The 18,366-nt window shown below is 32.1% G+C and overlaps 1 protein-coding gene across 1 annotated transcript; it reads right to left on the bottom strand.

Moving 5' to 3' along the window:
• Positions 1–8,666: 8,666 nt before the first annotated feature.
• On the bottom strand, positions 8,667–12,540 carry LOC133691698 (probable transcription factor KAN4). The gene is made up of 6 exons (XM_062112304.1): positions 11,265–12,540; positions 11,006–11,082; positions 10,742–10,778; positions 10,329–10,488; positions 9,016–9,112; positions 8,667–8,899 (listed from the first exon to the last, which is right to left on the bottom strand). The coding sequence occupies exons 1-6, from the start codon at positions 11,740–11,742 to the stop codon at positions 8,723–8,725; spliced, it is 1,026 nt and encodes a 341-aa protein (XP_061968288.1). The 5' UTR covers positions 11,743–12,540; the 3' UTR covers positions 8,667–8,722.
• Positions 12,541–18,366: the final 5,826 nt, after the last annotated feature.

Below are 18,366 nucleotides of genomic sequence, written 5' to 3'. Positions count from 1 at the left end.
ACAAGTGAAATTTGATTTCACGCGGTTGAACTGTTGTTAGTTTTTTTAATTGAATAAATATCATCGAGGAAGATATTATTTCTGTACAAGTAAAGTATTGACAAGGAGGTTAACCGACGAAATGCTTGACTGATTTATGTCCCTACGTGCATGAGAAAAGCCAATAATGGACGATTATGTGGACCAATTGACTCTACTGCTTATTGTTTTTCCCAGGCCCTTGATATTATTAAGAGTTCTAAAGGAGACAAAATTCGAGGCATGACTGGTTTGAGGATGCCTGAAACCTGTCCGATTGAGGTTGAACTCAAGCCGGTCCGGTCTGGGTTACTTTGGAGTTAAAAGACAAAAGAGGAGGGGCATTAGCCTTTGCCAGAAATGCATGGCAACTGCAGCTCTGTCTCTTCAAATTTTCCTTTTATGAAACCTTAGTCGATTTGTGAGGTCACCAGCTTTGAAAGTAAGCCAGGGAACCCCTCGGAAGGAGGGTCAATTGTGAGCTGGAAGACATCCCTGATTTGTGATCAGAATCGGACGGTCAAGGGACTGTGATGACGACCGATCACGTTTGCCATCGTATTCAGTACTCGATGACACGTCACACAAGCGCCATGTGATCGTAGTTATGATATTCTGGCTAGCTAGTCCTTCTATTAATCATAGATAGAGCCCTCTCGAAGGCATGGCAGATTGATATAGAGCTTTTTAAAGTATATTTTTTTAATAAATATATTTAGATAATATATATTTTTTATTTTTTAAATTTTATAAATATATTAAAATAATTTTAAAATATAAAAAATATAATTTTACATAAAAAATAAAAAAATTCAAAATTTCACAAAATTCCGGGCACCAAACACCCCGTAAGTTTGGGTGGGCCACGGCTGACGTCTTTTTTCAAGTCTTGGAATTCCTTGAGTGAGGGATCGAAAAGATTCTTGAATTTTCCTCAATTCCTCGGCATTGAAGACTCAAGAATTGATGTAAACGAAATCAATCGAAAGACCGTTATAATCACACTTCGAAGTTATCATCGAACCGAATAAATGTCATGAGAACATAATTATATGTGGTGACTCATTAGAAATAATACCAAATCTATTTGGTCCACACGATCTCCCTCCATTGTTAATTTCTCCCAAGCTTTCATGGTTCTCATCCTATACATCAAGTGCATGTTTGGAAACTGTTGCTAATCTTGTTTTTTTAAATTTTATTTTTTTATATAAAATAATTTATATATATATATATATTTAAATTCTTTTAATGTTTTAATGTCAAAAAAAAATTTTAAAAAATAAAAAATATATTATTTTAATATATTTTCAAATAAAAAATATTTTAAATCACCACAGCTGCTATAGTTCAAACATTTCTAAAAAGATGCCCATTTCCTTTTGGAACATGGTAACCATCAGCCGTGCAATCCTCAATGGCCTCATGTGGAATCAAAAGTGGTGTAGCTGGGGTGTTTAAAAGTGCAATAGTTGTTTTTTAAAATATTTTTTATTTAAAAATATATTAAAATAATATATTTTTTATTTTTAAAAAATTATTTTTGATATAAGCATATTAAAATAATATAAAAATAAAAAAATAAAAAAAAATTAATATTTTTTAAAATATTTTTAAAATACAAAAACAATTTCAATGGATTTCAGTTAAACCAAATTCTGCATTTATGATCCATCTACGTGTCTTTCTTTACCAACATATATAGGTGTCCAATCCAAGATGGGTCTTCTTTGGGACATTTGGATTATTGATTAATAGAGAAAGAGCCACTGTCAAAATAACTGCTCTCGTGACCCAGGCTAGGGCCTGGAAGAGTGTTATACCGTAGGCTATATAGCCCATTGACTCAAACCATTGCTAAGATAGGTTAATACTTGGCCTCGTAAATCGTTGCAGTGAGTATATGTTATAGTCGTGAAAATACTTCGAAAACTTTTCATGAGCTATGATTTTGTGTCTAGGCTCGACACTTAGCTTTTGTATCTAGGTCTGGTTGTTTGGCTTGACTAGCAGTTGAAAACTCGCCAAAAAATAAGTTTTTCATGGAATAAATAAATCTTTAATATTTAAGTCAGTAAATATATGAAAAAATATAAAAAAATGTATATAAAAATGAATTGTAGAATAGTGATAATTATTGAGTCTGAAAATTTATTCTGTTTACTTGATGATTTAGGGTATTTATATACCTTAATATACCAGCTTACTTAAAACAATTGATTAATAAAAATATTGGTGATAATTGTTGGTTATGGTAACTGCTCTATTACTAATAGAAAATTTATTGATTTTTTTAGAAGAGTAAAAATCTTGTTACACTACAATGATGATTGTAAACTGAGTCTATTGGTACAATGTTCTTCAGTTTTAGTTGTTTTGTTACATGTAGCATTCTAATTTTGTTTTTTCCTTTTTAATAAAGTACAGAGCCTTCCATATTTTTTAAAATCCATAGTCTATCAATAATCTAATTAATGTTGTAGGTAGTTGAATTAATCCTCAAAATCTTAAATAAAATATTGCTTAGATAGCACACTTAATAGAATTGACTATGAATCAGAACTTTATCATGGTTTTTGGAAACATTATTGGAGCCACCTTGAACTACACTCGACGAGGTTAAGTTTTTCCAACTCCAGAAAAGTTGGTAGGGATACGAGACCTGAAAAATTGCTTACGTGCTTATATGATAATAGACGATGGAGGGTGGCCCAAACCATTGAGAAATTGAGCTTTAGCTTGTATTTTAATTTATTTGAACTTTTAGTTGATATTTATTAATTAGATTTTATTTGTTGGGATTGATTTAATTATTGTTTGGTATTTTATTTAGTAAACTATAAATTTAAATTTAATTGCTTGTTCTAGTTAAGATTTTAGTATCTTTTTATTTTAGTATTTTATTATATCATATTTTTTTAATAAAGTTGCAGAATTTTTCAATCCCTATTCTTTTTTTCAGCTCTTTCTTCTTTTTCTTTGGCTTCTTCTTTCTGTATTTTTTCTTCTTCTTTATTACCTCATCTTCAAATCTCTTTTGTCCCGTATGGCGTGGCCAACAATTGGCCATGCTCCAGCTGGTTCAGGAGCCTCTTTAATTTGGCTAGCTTTGATACTCTTTGTCCGTTTAACCAGTGCATTGAAGAGAAGTACGAACGAAAAAAAAACAAAGTAGCAGCAATTAATTGGGAAGAAGGATCCAACAGTTTGTGGGAAGGGCCATGGCATGCCCCAGGGTGTGAGTGTCTAAGAGACCAGAAAATTCAGATATATGCTTTCAAAACAAATTATTGATTCCCATTTCACGCTTTAAATTTGTTCACTTGATATATTTGCATCTGTCAAAGTTCTAACAGAATAACTTAGCCTTCACTAACTGCAGACCAAGCAAAACAATAGCAGGAGGACATTTTTTCCAATCGAAAGCTCCTTCATGGCATGTGTAATAGCATTTTACTAATCTAATTTATAAACATGATTAAAAAAAAATGCAATAAATTCAATCACAGTAATCTTCTGAGATGCAAAGTCCCATATAACCCATGCACCTTCTCTTTTCAGTGTTCATATACCTCAGTTTGCTGGTTTGGTGGTCCTAATTTTTAAAATTATATTATAGAAAAAGCAAAAGCAAAAAACAGAAGAAGCATGGACTGACGAGTAAATTAAGCTGATGGGGGGGGGGGGGGGGGCTGACAAATATAAGTGTCCCAAAATCTACTACAAGATATCATGTAATGATGAGGGGTGTGGAGAATGCTTAAATGTCTGAATTATCTCTGATATTTGTTTCTGAACCCCAAATAATTTTCAAGCAACAGACAACATTTTTATAATTGCTGTACGATAACCCACGCTTTCTTCTTCTTCGCCGGTGACATGATTAGTTGCATGACCGTCACCCTGACTTGCTCTGTGTTTGTTGCCGCGTCCACCGAGTCACAATCTTGACGGCAATGGACTCTATGTCTAATTGCGTTGTGTACGTGGCCCGTTGTTCAGAAGTAGTAAACAAAAGACTATTACCAGACAGCACTTTTATCCTCTCCATCGGATATTTCCATATCATCAAACTTAAGGATAATATTTTTATCTAGTTTATCAATAATGATTTATAGTTTCTTTTTCATGCTTAGATTTTATTCTTAAGGGATTAATTTTAAAAAATAAACAAGATCATTTCAAGTATCATGGGTAAAAAATCATTTATCCAACCTGATCTGATCACATTAAAAAACTGTTTGGAAACGCGGTGCAAATCGTGTTTCTAAAAAATTCAAAATTGTTTTTTATTAAAATTTAATATGTTTTATATGTTTTGAATCATTTTAATGTGCTGATATCAAAAATATTTTTTTTAAAAAAAATCATTGATATATTTTTTAACACAAAAAATTATTTAAAAAATAATTATTATTCACTATCAAATATACTCTAAAAAATAAACCAGATAATAAAATTAAATATTTTAAAACAAAGCTAGAAAAGTAAGATCTACCATCCAAGTCGATATCATCACCCATCTAATTAGATAAAATGACTAATTATGCCGATTGGACATCATCATTTTTTAAGTTAAAATAGTACCCTCGGTATCAATTATTATTCCTAACAATACACTAAAACATATAACAAAGTACCGTAACAATAAATAGTATTTTCTTCACATATTATGTGTGACGCTGCTAAAAAAATATTTGTTTTTGTTTTTTTATTAATATTTTTTAAAATATTCTTTAAATTTTATTTATTTTCAATTAAATTTATCTCATTCTTAGATTTAATAAATTGATTAAATTTTTTTTATTTAATATTTTTTTTCAATTTCATTATTTAATATTAGGTTAATTGATAATTTATTTTATTTGTCTTTTATTAAGTTATTTCGATCTCATGATCTATAAATAGTGTTTAACGGGTTAACTTAAGTTGATTAAGGTCCTTTTTTTGTGTTTTTTAATTAATTTTTCTTCAATTTTATTATTTAATATTGGATTGATTGTGAATTGAGTTTCATAATATTGGGTTAACTCAGTTTTTTTTGTTTTTTTATTGACTTTCCCCTCCAATTTCACCATTTAATATTGTGTTTGATTGAGAATTAAGATTTATGATTTATTTTGGTTTGATTTTTATGAGGTTATCTTGACCTCATGCCCCGAGAATTATGCTTAATGGATTAACACATACCTTGTGTTATTTTTAATTAAAATTTTTACAAATTTCATCGTTCAACATTGAGTAAGACAAAATCAAATGAGAATTGAGTTTCATAACTTGTTTTGACTTACTCTTTATAGGGTTATCTCAATTTCATGACCAAATTTGCAATTTGGCAAATTAATTCAGGTTAAATCATGCCATTTTTTTTTATTTTCTTTCTATGAGTTCATCTCGGTCTCATGATTCAAGTCATGAGTTTGAAGGATTAATTTTGGTTGTTTTTTATGTTTTTTAATTGATTTTTTTAGTCTTATCCTTTAATATTGCACTGATTGAGAATTAAACTTTATAATTTATTTTGATTTTTTTTCTATAGGGTTATCTCGATCATATGACTTGAGTTGTGAGTTTGATAGGTTAACTCGGAGTCACTTTTTTAGGTCTTTTTTTAATTGATTTTTTTTCAATTTCATTCTTCAACATTGAGTTGATTGGCAATTAGGCTTTATGATTTGTTTTTTGTGGTGTTATCATAGTCCAATAACCTGAGTTGATTCAAGTCAATATAATATGTTGTTATGTTAATATTAAAAAAAAACAATGTTATGTTGAAATTCTTTTGAGTTAAACTATATTTTTATGGGTTATTAATTTGGGTTGCTTTTGGATTCGTAAAATCAACTGAGTCATATCGAATTAAACCCTACATGGTTTAATTTTTTTCCAATAAAAAAATATTCAAAATTCAAGAAAAAATTAACTTGACCGATAGCGTAGCACATATTAATGATTTAGTAAAAACTAAAAGAGATAGTGAATTCATTATTCATCTTGTATAAAAGCATTGTTCATTGATCTAGTGCATTGATTTTTATTTTATTTTAATTTAGTTTTTATTTTGTTTAAATTTCATCATTTAATATTGAGTTTAATAAAGATTGAAATTTATTATTTAATTTGTTTTGTTTTCTTTAAGGTCTATATCGGTCTCATGACTCGGGTTATAAGTAACCTAAGTTGACTCAGTTTTTTTAATTTTTTTTTTAAATCGATTTTTTTTTCATTTTTATCTGTCAATATTGGGTTGATTGAGAATTAAACTTCATAATTTATTTTAATTTGCTTTATATGGGGCTATCCCAATTTTATAACTTAGATCGTGGGTTTGACAGGTTAATTCGAGTTGACTCGGGTTGTTTTTTAGTTTTTTAATTGATATTTTTTTTAATTTCATACTTTAACATTGAGTTGATTGAGAATTGAGTTATATAATTTATTTTCAATTTATTTTTATGAAATTATCACGGTCTCATGATACAAGTTTTGAATTTGACTGATTAACCTGAGTCAATCTATTTTTGACATCAACATATTATAATAATTTAAAAATATAAAAAAATTAATTTTAAACAAAAATAAAATTCAAAATTTCAATTCAACAAAGGGGAAAACAAGCACGGTGGTACCAGGGCAGGACAATTTAAGTGCAGTTGGTCGAGATCAGAAAGGCTGGAAATAGGAAAGAGGGTGGTTGGGCCCCTGTGTCAGTCCAAAATATTCATATAATTCAACCCATGAGAGTCAGTGAATCATGGGCCAGAGACTGTTGCAAGTGAAGAACAAACTACAATGGCGTTGCAGATCTACGACAACAGCCACAGCCACAGCCACATTATTATCGGCGTGGTGGTCCTCTTGCCGCAAATTACTCAATTTCAGACTGCTAAGAGTAATAAATGTGAAGTTGGAGTGGTGGAAATTTGGGAAGACCACAACCTTTTCTGATCCAAACTGGGAGACGTGCACCGTGCCCTTGGATGACTCAGTAAGAAGCCAACGAGAAGGTTCCAAGTTCTTAGCCTCAAAACGGACAAGGCATCAATCATTATGGATTGCAATAAGACACTGCAAGTATTTTTTTAATTTTTTTTTATTGAAATTGAGGGTGATTTAGCAGATAATTATTATTTTTTAAAATATTATTTATTTGGAAATATATAAAAATAATATTTTTTTATTTTTAAAAATTATTTTTAACATTAATACATTAAAACGATTAAAAAAACATAAAAAATTAATTTTAAATAAAAAAAATCAAAAATTTAAAAAATACGATTTAAATCTCATTTATAAATATAATATCAGACACAAATTCATTGGAGGATCGTTAATTGTCTAATAATCTCTATCAAGTAGGTTTTTTTGACGAACAAAAGTTGGCTAATTAACTAGTCTCTCTATCGTATTTAAATATGTTCTTTTTGGATTAATTTTAAATAAATCATTTATATATAAAAGTGAGTGTAATTGGATATGATATACACGGGATCTTTTTTTTTTTTTTCCTTTCTCACATCAACGCAAATCTATTTTATCACTCAACTTAATTCTTCAAGTTCTAAAATTGTTCCCCGAGAAACAACTAGCTAGGTGGAATGAGAAACATTTAATATATCAGCACACGCACGTACACTTTGAAGCTCTGGTTCCTTGATAGATCAATCAAATTTCCAAACGGCAATCCAGAATCAAAATCTGATGTTGAATATATACTGTCTGTAATTACATAGAAGCTCGAGTTCAAGGAAGCCAAAACATTTAGCACGTGCGAATGCAAAGTAGGTTTATTTCATGTCTCCCTCTTTTCACACAGTATATATCATCATCGTTCGAAGATGGCAATGACTACGACTGATTTTATTGGGTCCTACGAATTTTCGGTACTTCCATAAAGTAAAGGTCAAGATGCAGCAGGTATGGATGACAAGAGGGCTCGTAAAACACTAATTAGCCAGGAATATTAAGAAATCCAGATTAATTTCAAGATATATAATTGTATAGGAAGTTAAAACCCACCTCTCAATCACAATATATATAAATAGCCGGCCCAATTTAATATGTTGTGTATTGCTGGATATGATTAAGTTAACGCGAGGTTAAATAGAGAAATTACTGAATTCTCTCAGCGGTACAATACTCGATCAGATTCATGGACACTGGCTTACGAAAACAACTTTTTAGCCCAAATAAATGAGTTAGGGAACATTGAATTCAACATGGTGGATGATCTCTCTTCACAGAGTAACTTATCAGTCCAGACCTTCTATGGGCATGGCCAGATAAGGACCCCTTAACTAGACTGCTGCCCAGATTATAATATTTATCGGCTGTTTCGACAAGTCTATCGAACTAAGCTATTAAGGAGACATCCCCAACAGTTGAACTTTGGAACTTCGACTAGCAGGTGTTATGTAAAAACTTTAGGAGGGATGGTGAAAGCTACTACGTACTACTTTATAATTAACTCAAGTTTCCTTGAGCATCCCGTTGAAAAGAAAACTCGATCGTAATCACAATTAATTAACTATGGCTTGTATTCTTTGACTGCAGCGTTATGATTAAGCTGTCTTTTTTCTTTTCACCCTTCACATTTGAGACAAAATCCAAGAAACATGGAGGACGCATAAAGATTAGAAGATATGTCGTCCACTAAAAAGAGGATTAATTAGATAAACCATAAATTTATAGTTTGTTAGCCTGTTTAACACTTGAGAAGGGTTAACTCATTTGAAGATTCATCATAGTTCAAATGCCAACTTGGCCTTCCAAGGGTGAACTCTAGGTTAAGCAACATATCTGAAGAAGAAGACAAGGAGCTAGAGTCCAACCTCTCCTTCATATTAGCAGCCATGTGGAGGGTTGCCTTCTGTGCGTCTTCCTAATTAAGGATATATAGAAACAGATCATAAATCAGGTGTTAGAAGAATTAATAATGGATATACGCTACATATAGCACTCCATGTAGTTTTGCTTGTAATGATAAAGCATATATACCTTGGATTGATCATGTTCATTGAAATCAGAATATGTAAGAGAGTCAAGACTTGATCTATTTTTCTCATCTCCCGCCATCGATAATGACCTTGGATTTCTGTTCACAAATAATCATCACGAAATCAATATTAATTAATTATTTTTAGTACTAACGATCAATATGTTAAAACAAGTATTCATAGGTAAAAGGCTGCATGCGTGTCCTTCCTTTTCTTTCCAGTTATCTTGACCAGTAAAAAAAACCATGATGTAATCGATTTAGCTTTAGGTACATAACTAGTCAAGGCTCGCTCGCTGGGAAGATTTTGATGTGCAATAAAAAAAGGGAAAATTGTTCAAAAGTTGAATACAATACACACTAAAAGCTTTCGAATCAAAAGATGTGAAAGTTGCAGTTAGTTGAGAAGCAGTTTTCTACATGACTCTCTCTCTCTCTCTCTCTCTCTCTCTCTCTCTCTCTCTCTCTATATATATATATATATATATATATATATATATATATATATATATATCAAGATTAATTTTCCATTTTCCATTTTTTTTTTGTCTCTTGATCTTATCCTGAGATCTTATATTATAAGGCTATGGAAAAAACTTAATTGTAGCTAACTGGCACAGAGAAAAACAAAATTAATAGCGTTGTTAGAAAGAAGAAAAGCATGGAAACACAGGAGATCCATATTAAAGATTCAACTATGGGGATCAAAACTCAGTCTTCTGGTTTTGAATTGATTGTCCACAGGAATAAGACAAGGGAATCCAGCCAACGATGAAACATTAATGACTCGATCGACTAAAAATGCTAACATGACTATTTAAGGTCTGAGTTGTGCACTGGAGACCAAACCAAATAACCCTTGGAATAAAATAACATTGAGATTGGAACCAAGTCCTTGACTTTCCCGTACATTGGGATTAAGCTACATTCATAATCTAACGGATGAAGAGCATGCTAGGGCACATTACTGATATGTATATGAAAGGTACAAGTACGTAAATCACCACACTTATCCTAGAAACCCTAGGCGAACTTCATTAAGATATATATAGAGACATCACTCAATTATTGAAACCTATCATCTACACAGATAACAAAGACAGAACATGTTGGACCAAATTGAAGTCCATCGCCAAAGGCATCTGTGTGAATTCGTGCATGAATATATGTTTGCATTGGCTTAATGCATTCATTGAAGATGGAATTGTACTTTGCCATTTTTTTAAAAAATAAAATTTTCTTGAGAGGATAAGATTCACCTTATAATGACAAAAAGAATAATGAGATGAGAAGAAACGAGAATCACTGGTCACACCTTTGGTTTTTTTGTACAGAAGGTAGTGGTGATGGTGGTGGTGGGTTATTGAGAGATTGAGAAGGGTTGCTGGCATCAGCTTTTCCACTCGATAAACCTGCAGCATCCACCTCAAGAATCCTTGCCCTTTGGTTCAAACCCATATCTGTCTGCCCTTGACCTGTAATCATCATAAATCGAGTCATTGCTCCTGCTTTATCAGACACTAAGCAAAATAATTCATATATGGACTAATACATTCAGTCAGTTCGATATCCCAACATTATTATTATTATTTTGGCTTTAATTAGTTGAAAAAAGTAAATCAATGATAGAGATTTTGGCCACACTTGAATCGCAAACTCTCTCTAGCAAAGACAATTATGGAAAAGATTAAACATTAGTTCAATTCGTATGGGGACATTATAATTTACCTGACACTTTGTCAGTGCTCTTCACTGTTCTATACATCTGCATGAACACCCAGAGGAAAAATGAGAAAAAGTCCACATTATTAAGATTACTTTAGAGATGCTCTTTTGTCCTTACCCCTTGTAATTTCCCTCCCCACTACAAGCAAGTCACAGCAATACATAGAGATATGAAACGTTAAAAGTGCAAAAATAAGTTGAAAAATCTTGAAAATCTCCTAAAATTAACAAATTCAAAGCAATGCAGATTGAACACAGTAATCCCACCTGCAAGTGACTCTTCACGTGAGCTAGGGTAAGATCCTTCACATTCATCAACTCTAAGACTGATTTAGGTGTAGCTCCTGTAACAATAAATATTTTCAAAGAGAAAAGTTTATACTTTCTTCTCTTTTATATTAACAAATAATCTCTTCTGTTGTTGTCAAATAAGAAGAGAAAACCACTAAAAACAAACTTCAGATATAGAAATGAACTAGTGGGTGCAAGTTTTTGAGAAATATCTTAGATTGTTTTGGAGTATTACTTTCATGGCCACCAAGAAGCTGGACAGCATGGACAAAATGGGCATGAAGAGTTGTGGTCCATCTCATTCTAGGAGCCCTCTTGCTTCTTCTCACTCCACTAATCATTCTTGCACTTCTCTTGAAATCACCCCCATAGATTTGAGGGTTGTGGTGGTGGAGGTGATTAAGATTTCTTGGTAGTTGAAATGATGGAGAACTCAAATCTGCCATATCAAACCCTAAGTTCAAAGTTGGTTGGCTAGGACCAAGATTATAAGCGATCCTGTCTTGATTGAACAAACCATTTTCATGGCTTAAATCGCTTCCACTACTACCAGAATCTGTACCTGAGCTTCTATCCCTGCAGAGGGCTTTTCTTGCTAGTCCTCCATCATCGCCCGTTTCTTTAGCTTCCAGCACTGCTGGTGGGCTTATCTGCAATGAAAGATAAGGAAAAGGAGATGCAGCTCTCATCATGTGTTTGGAACTTAAGGGCATGAAGAAGATGGAGATCTAATTCAGTCAGGTTTGGGAGTAGCAAGGGAGAATTAAAGAAGGAAAGAGATATGACTAATTAAGAGGTTGATCAAAATAGGAAAAATAAGGAAGGTAAAATGGAAAGCAAGTGAATGGGAGAAAACTTTGAAGGAAGAGCGCTATGGGGGATATATAGCTGAAAAACAAACGAATCGTTGTGATTATATAATGATTATCTCATGAGTACCTTATGATTCGCACGGGTGTTGGGAGGGGGATATATATAAATGTAAAGAAGAGAGAAATTATGAATAGGCTAGCTTTCTTTTAGTAGGATCCATCTAGGGTTGATCAATATATAGAAGATCATAGAAAGACATATAAATAGTGAGGGAATTAAAGGAATTGCAAAGTTTGAGAGTGGTAGTGAGAGAGATTTTAAAAAAATGCTCGAAAAGAGAAAGTGATGCAGTCTTTCTGGGGATGATGGTCTAGATGAAAAGTATGTAAAAAGAGAAAGCTGTATAAAATTTAAGGATGCAGAAGGGTCAGAAACATTTCTTCAGAGAGAGCCGGGAGAGGGGACCCTTTATCTGTTTTATAATGGACAATGAAAATAAGAGTAGTTTTGCAGGGGATCATATATTAATTAATGGTGCCTGGTGTTCTGCAGAGAAAAATGGATGGGATTTGAGAAAACAAAACAGGAATCGTTCCATGGGAATATTAGAAGGGATAACTGAGTGAGTTAATGATCATAAATTATTTTTTCTAGCACTCACAATCTCTATACGTTGATGGATCATGACTCTTTTAGATTCCCTAGAGCTGCTCCCTCCTTATGCTCTTACATAACATTTCTTTTTATATATTTTCTTTTGTGATTTTCATATGCCTTTTGCTTCAATTAGAGTACTACCCCCCCCTTTATTTTATGAACGAGGATTGACTGGCAGGCCCAGATTAAAAAAATATATATATACCTGTTCAAATGCTGCAGTTGTTGGCCTCTTCCATGCAACGTATCCTATGCATTAATCTTTGTTCAATTAATAATTAAGAAAAAAAATCTAATTAAGAGCTAAAAGGGTGTCGATATCAAGGGAATTTAAGCACTAGATGTTCTTTTCATGGATGTAATTGGGAATTTACGAAGATTAAATAATCAATGTAATCTATGATCATGACACAGTAAAGATTAGCACGATGGATCTCTAAAAAAAGAATAAAAATAGCAGCGTCCACCTGCAAAGACTTCCAATAGAAAATTAATGGCAAGTTGAGAATATTTTGCTGATCTAATTAATATAGCAGTTCCAACCCAAATTTAATTCTCTTGGCCTGAACCGACCATTATTTTGCCAGCTCTAGTCAAGTCAATCAAGTGTGTGTCTCCTTTCTCCAACTTCCATTTTACAGAGGACACAAGATAAGCCACGAGGAGGAAAACTCCCATCGGTCTCTTCAAGTCTTGGTGCGCACGTAGCAGATTGTCGATAAAGATCGAGCTGTACACGTGCGAACCTCTTTTCAAGCTGAGAAATAGAGATAGGTGGGGATTGAAAATTGAAAATTGAAAATTGAAAATAGCAAGAGGAATTATAAGAGAAGAAGGGTGTCAGATTGGCTGGGGTGTCCGGCGACACCAGGGTCGCAGACCCACATGCAAAACTCTCTCTGACCCACTTTCCCTTTAAATTTTAAAAAAGTTGATACCCCACGCGCTTTTATTTCTCCAATTAATGCCCCCCTGAAAATCTCTGGTCAAATTTCTCCCGTTTTGTTGAGAATAGTAGAATTCATAGTTACTTGAGTAGTTTTCAACTTCCGTTGTTTTTTAAGGGAAAATATAAACAGAGTGAAACCTAAAGTTGAAGTGATATATATAAAATTTTTTTGCAAGTGTTTTTAGTTAGGGGAGTTAATTATTTGGTCATGACTTAATTTCTTTATATAATTATTTTGATTCCACTTATTGTTTATGGTCAAAATTGTCCTTTAACTTTAAATCAATGTCTAACTATGTCCCTAACTATTCATGTATCCATTTTCTTCTTCGTGGTTTAATTCATCAGCTATATATTGGATTAGGTAGATTGTAATGTAATTGGTAGTTTTTATTTAGACACATAAAGTTCGAAATAAATGAATTGCAACGACTCAATTCGGAGCTAGCAGTGAGAGGTCAGCAAATGTGTTGAAGCAACATGGAGGCAAAAATTAAGATAGGTATGGACAAATAAGCATAATTCTTCCATTTAACATCAATTATCTGAAGGAGCTGTAATACCATCATTCAAATGATCAGCCATGACAGCATAATACATGCTTCTCCAAAAAGCATTAAAGGTGCAGTAGTCTAATTCTTTTCAAGATTGTTTGCTAAAAATATGGTAATAAGGGTTACTATAGGGTCAGATGGCTTTAGTAAACTTAATTCTACTCAAGTGAGACAATTGGAGCAAGAAGTCATAATGGAGGATGTCAAGCAAGCAGTATAAGATTGTGATGGCCGGATTAAAGGCACCAGGATCAGATGGCTTTACATTCACATTTTATAAAAAGGGATGGCATTTGATTTAGAATTGCTTGTGTTTTTGCTATGGTGAATGAGTTTTTTCTAAAAAGATATGGCATTTGATTCAGAATTGCATGTGTTTTTGCTATGGTGAAAATGAGTTTTTTCTAAAAAGATATGGCATTTTTAGAGTTGTGTGAGATTGTATTTGTATGAATGTTAATAGATGGAAAACATGAGAATTTTTCAAAAGAAAAGAGAAAATCTTCACTTTCTTTCATTCATAGATTTTGGCCAGTGCTTGCCTAAATGGAAGGATTTTAATTTTTGAATGGAAAATTATGTTTAATTGATTTTGATTGAAATATCCAAGAGTTTAAGAAATAGATTAATTATGAAGAATCAAAAAGAGAATTTTTACCCCTTTATAAACAAGAAATTCAGCTAACCACCTATAAAAAAAATTAATTCCATAGATCTCATATGCCAGAATAACTTATATTTCACCAGAAGACATAAATACATTTTTTTTCTTCACTAACATGAGTCCTAGAAACTATAGAGTCGGTTCATGATTAGGCATACAATAGTGCATGCCAAGTTCTAATACAATGGAATCATCTTTTCAGAGGAAACTTTTAGTGCTAGGCTCTTATAATGTTGGCTCACAGAATTCTATAGGGAATTTAGTTGGATAGGAAATATGATCTAATCTTTCATGAGCTCGCAGGTGCTAGATTGGAATGTAACTATTGATTTGATTTTACATCCCTTTGTTTTATGGTTCAAGATTTATAATAGTAATCATGTACACATGTATAGACTTATTTAGAGGGCTAGAAGGTATTATGAAATTGTCTAAATAGTTAGGCTAAAAACATTACTTTTTGATGCGGTTTTTTTTTATTATATACTTAAAACTTATCTTGTTTTTATTGGCTAGTTTTTCATTAGCTTAATGTCACTAGTTTTTTAATAATAAATGCTTCAATTATTAGAGCAAAAATTTGGTTAATTTATAATCAATTATTTGTTTGTTATCAATTTTAGACTTGTGTTGAAAAAGGAAATATATTTTAAAACTTAAGTTAATTTTTATATTTAAGAAAATCAGATACAATTGACAAACCTAACCTTATCGTAATTGTTTTTGAGAGAAATTTGGGATGGATATATAAATTGCGTGTATGTTACATAACAAGACACATAACAAGGTTCAATTGACAGATACTTGACAAATATCATGAAGACAATACATTGTACTTACTTGTTATTTTAAGAGATTAAAATTAGAAAATTAAAAAGGTCTTGAATTTAATTGGGTTTGACCAAAAGGTTAAGAAATCTTTTAACCAATTGACCACACACATATATAGTGACGAGCAAAAAACTCAAACAATCGATCAAATAAGAAAATAAAAAAAAATGAACTAAGAATAAACAACTAAATGAATTGATTAGAAAACCAAAAAAATAAATTCAATCTAGTTCATTTTTAGTTTTAAAAGTGTGAAACCAATTGAACTGGGCTAAATTAAACTGATTTAACCAAAATAAAACCCTACTATAAAAAGCAAACATGTATATAAACTTCTCCTCTCCTCACATACATAAACCATAACTCTTAAATCATTCAAAGTCACCCCCTCTTGTTCTCCCTCCACTAAAACATCTTGTTCTCCATAAATCTAACTAAAACAACTTCCATCACAAGTTAAAAACTTCTTTTCTCTTCTCTTTATCTCCTTGTTTTTTGTCTCTCTTGATCTCCTTCCATGAAACCCAGCAATACAGCCCAACCAATTTTTTTCCACCTTCTCAGCTGAACACAACATCTTAAATCCTTATAAATAAGTTATTGTCAAATTCCCTCAACGAAATCTAGTTTAAGATGAATGTGGTTTGAATTCGAAAAATTGATTCATCAAAGTTTCTAATTTACTATTTTTTGAATTGTATAAGTTAGACAACTGGATTTGGCTATAACAAATCCAAAAGAAATCTCAAAGATTTTGCCGGTTTTTTTTTAAAAAAACCAAACTGAATCGAATTGAAACTGATTGGTTTGAACCAATTTCCAGTTTAATTTACTCCTGAATATATATAAAAATAAATTCTAGTTTGGTTGGTTTTTTCAATTAAAAATGCTTACCACTACACACATGCATAGAATAGCTATTAAATTTTGAGCATGATTTAAGTACGTGACAACAAACCCTAGAGGCTAGTACGTGGCCGTGTGGCTAAGCTTTTGTAGTGTTTGACATTACGTTTTGGAAACGTTTTTGAAAAAAATTGAATTTTTATTATTTTTTTCTTTACTTCAAATTAATATATTTTTTTATATTTTCAGATCATTTTAATATGCTAATATCAAAAATGATATTTAAAAAATAAAAAAAATATTATTTTAATATATTTTAAAATAAAAAACACTTTAAAAAACAACCATTAATTCATTTTCAAATACATTCTTAAAGAGGCGCGTGGTAAGTGACAAACGGAAAACGGAGGGATGTTCAAGTCATGATCACCGAGTAGTTATTCGTCTAATCTGTAATCTTATTTATCCCATCTCCATTATTCCCTCTCCATGTCCAAGTATTCCTCGGCTAAACCCACCTGTGAAGCCACACCTCGGGCATGGAAGAAATATACTATAATCAAAGGAAAACAAACCATATTCCTCGGCGTCAACAAGGGGTTCCCATCACGTGACTTGTGGACGTGACCTTGTCTAGGTTATTTACTCTCTTCTCTTGTTCTTTCTTTACTTATGTCCAACCCCCCGTTTAAAATTTATGCTGCATTCTCTATTTCATTATGCTCGAAAACCCATGCTTTGCTTTTTATTTGTTTGTTTATATGAGTCGATTGCAATAACAACTAGATGATGACCAGAAAATGTTAATCTTTTCTTAATTATAGATTTCGAAGCCATAGCGCCTGATGCGCTCTAGATTCTCCGGGAAATGAAATTTTTTGTATATATTGTCTTAGTTTATTAAGGCTAATAAATTCTCTCTCTGTCTTTAGATTACTTAATAATAATAACCAGTTTGTACAATAGCATGGTAATATCCGGTCAACATGTCTCTATGGATCACTTGTTATGTTGTCAAATGCTACGGCTATATTCCATATCCCATGTGTTTGTCTTGTAAGAACTATTCCTTCCTCTCTCTCTCTCTCTCTCTAAATATATATTTGAAAGCTTGGGCATTAATTAATTTTATATCTTTCCTAGAAAAGGACTCCATTCTTTTCCACGTTGCAACAAAATTAAGCTAACCTTAGGGTAGCGAGTTCCCATGGCCAGCAATTCGTAAATTAAGATGCCTAGCTCCTCATATACCATCCATTTAATTATTTTTACATGTTTGTAGGGGTTTGTCAGGGCAGACCAAGCAAGGAGACATATATGGGTGTGCTCGCGTGCATATATTGCTTTTGCTTATCACCTGATCTTCTACATATGTAAATATATGCTTGTTAACTTTAATGTTTCTTACCATATTACTGGTAAATTAATCATATATATGCAATGTGTAACAAACTAGCTGTTTACACAGAAAATCCCATCTTTGAAATTAGGCCAACAAATTAAACTAAACGATAAGTAGCTATTTGTTTAAACAATTCCTTTTTTTTTTTTAATAATTAAAACTGTCGAGTGTTGTATGATCAGTGACCTGATGAGCATTTTTGGACAGCAACCCAGTAGAATTCACTCTTGGGTTTGAGCACAAAATAATGCTGACTTCAATTATAAATCGAATCATGATCATGCAGTACCAGTACATTTATGTCCATCTTTTGTCTGTTGATACGATTAAAATAACCTTTTCGGAAGAATATTAGCTTCTTCTGGTGATTCGTGAGATCAGAATACAGGCATGTGTTGCTTTGAAATTTGGTTTTTCACCTTCTCTCACTCTTTGAGTATCGAAAAGAAAGATAAAGAAAAGAAAGGATGGAATCACCGAAATCAACGCCGTTTAGGCTGACGAGCACAGCTACATGCATGGAATAAACATGGCTTTACCAATTCCCACCACCGTATCGTTTTGCAGCAGGTTCGGTAGAATTTCCTTGTGTCTTTAATTTGTAGTTACTATTACCTAATC

The sequence above is a fragment of the Populus nigra genome, chromosome 4 (genome assembly GCF_951802175.1).
Source record: "Populus nigra chromosome 4, ddPopNigr1.1, whole genome shotgun sequence".
Taxonomy (NCBI): Eukaryota; Viridiplantae; Streptophyta; class Magnoliopsida; order Malpighiales; family Salicaceae; genus Populus; species Populus nigra.
Note: the sequence above shows the minus strand (reverse complement) of the source record. Positions and strands in the feature narration are given on the sequence as shown.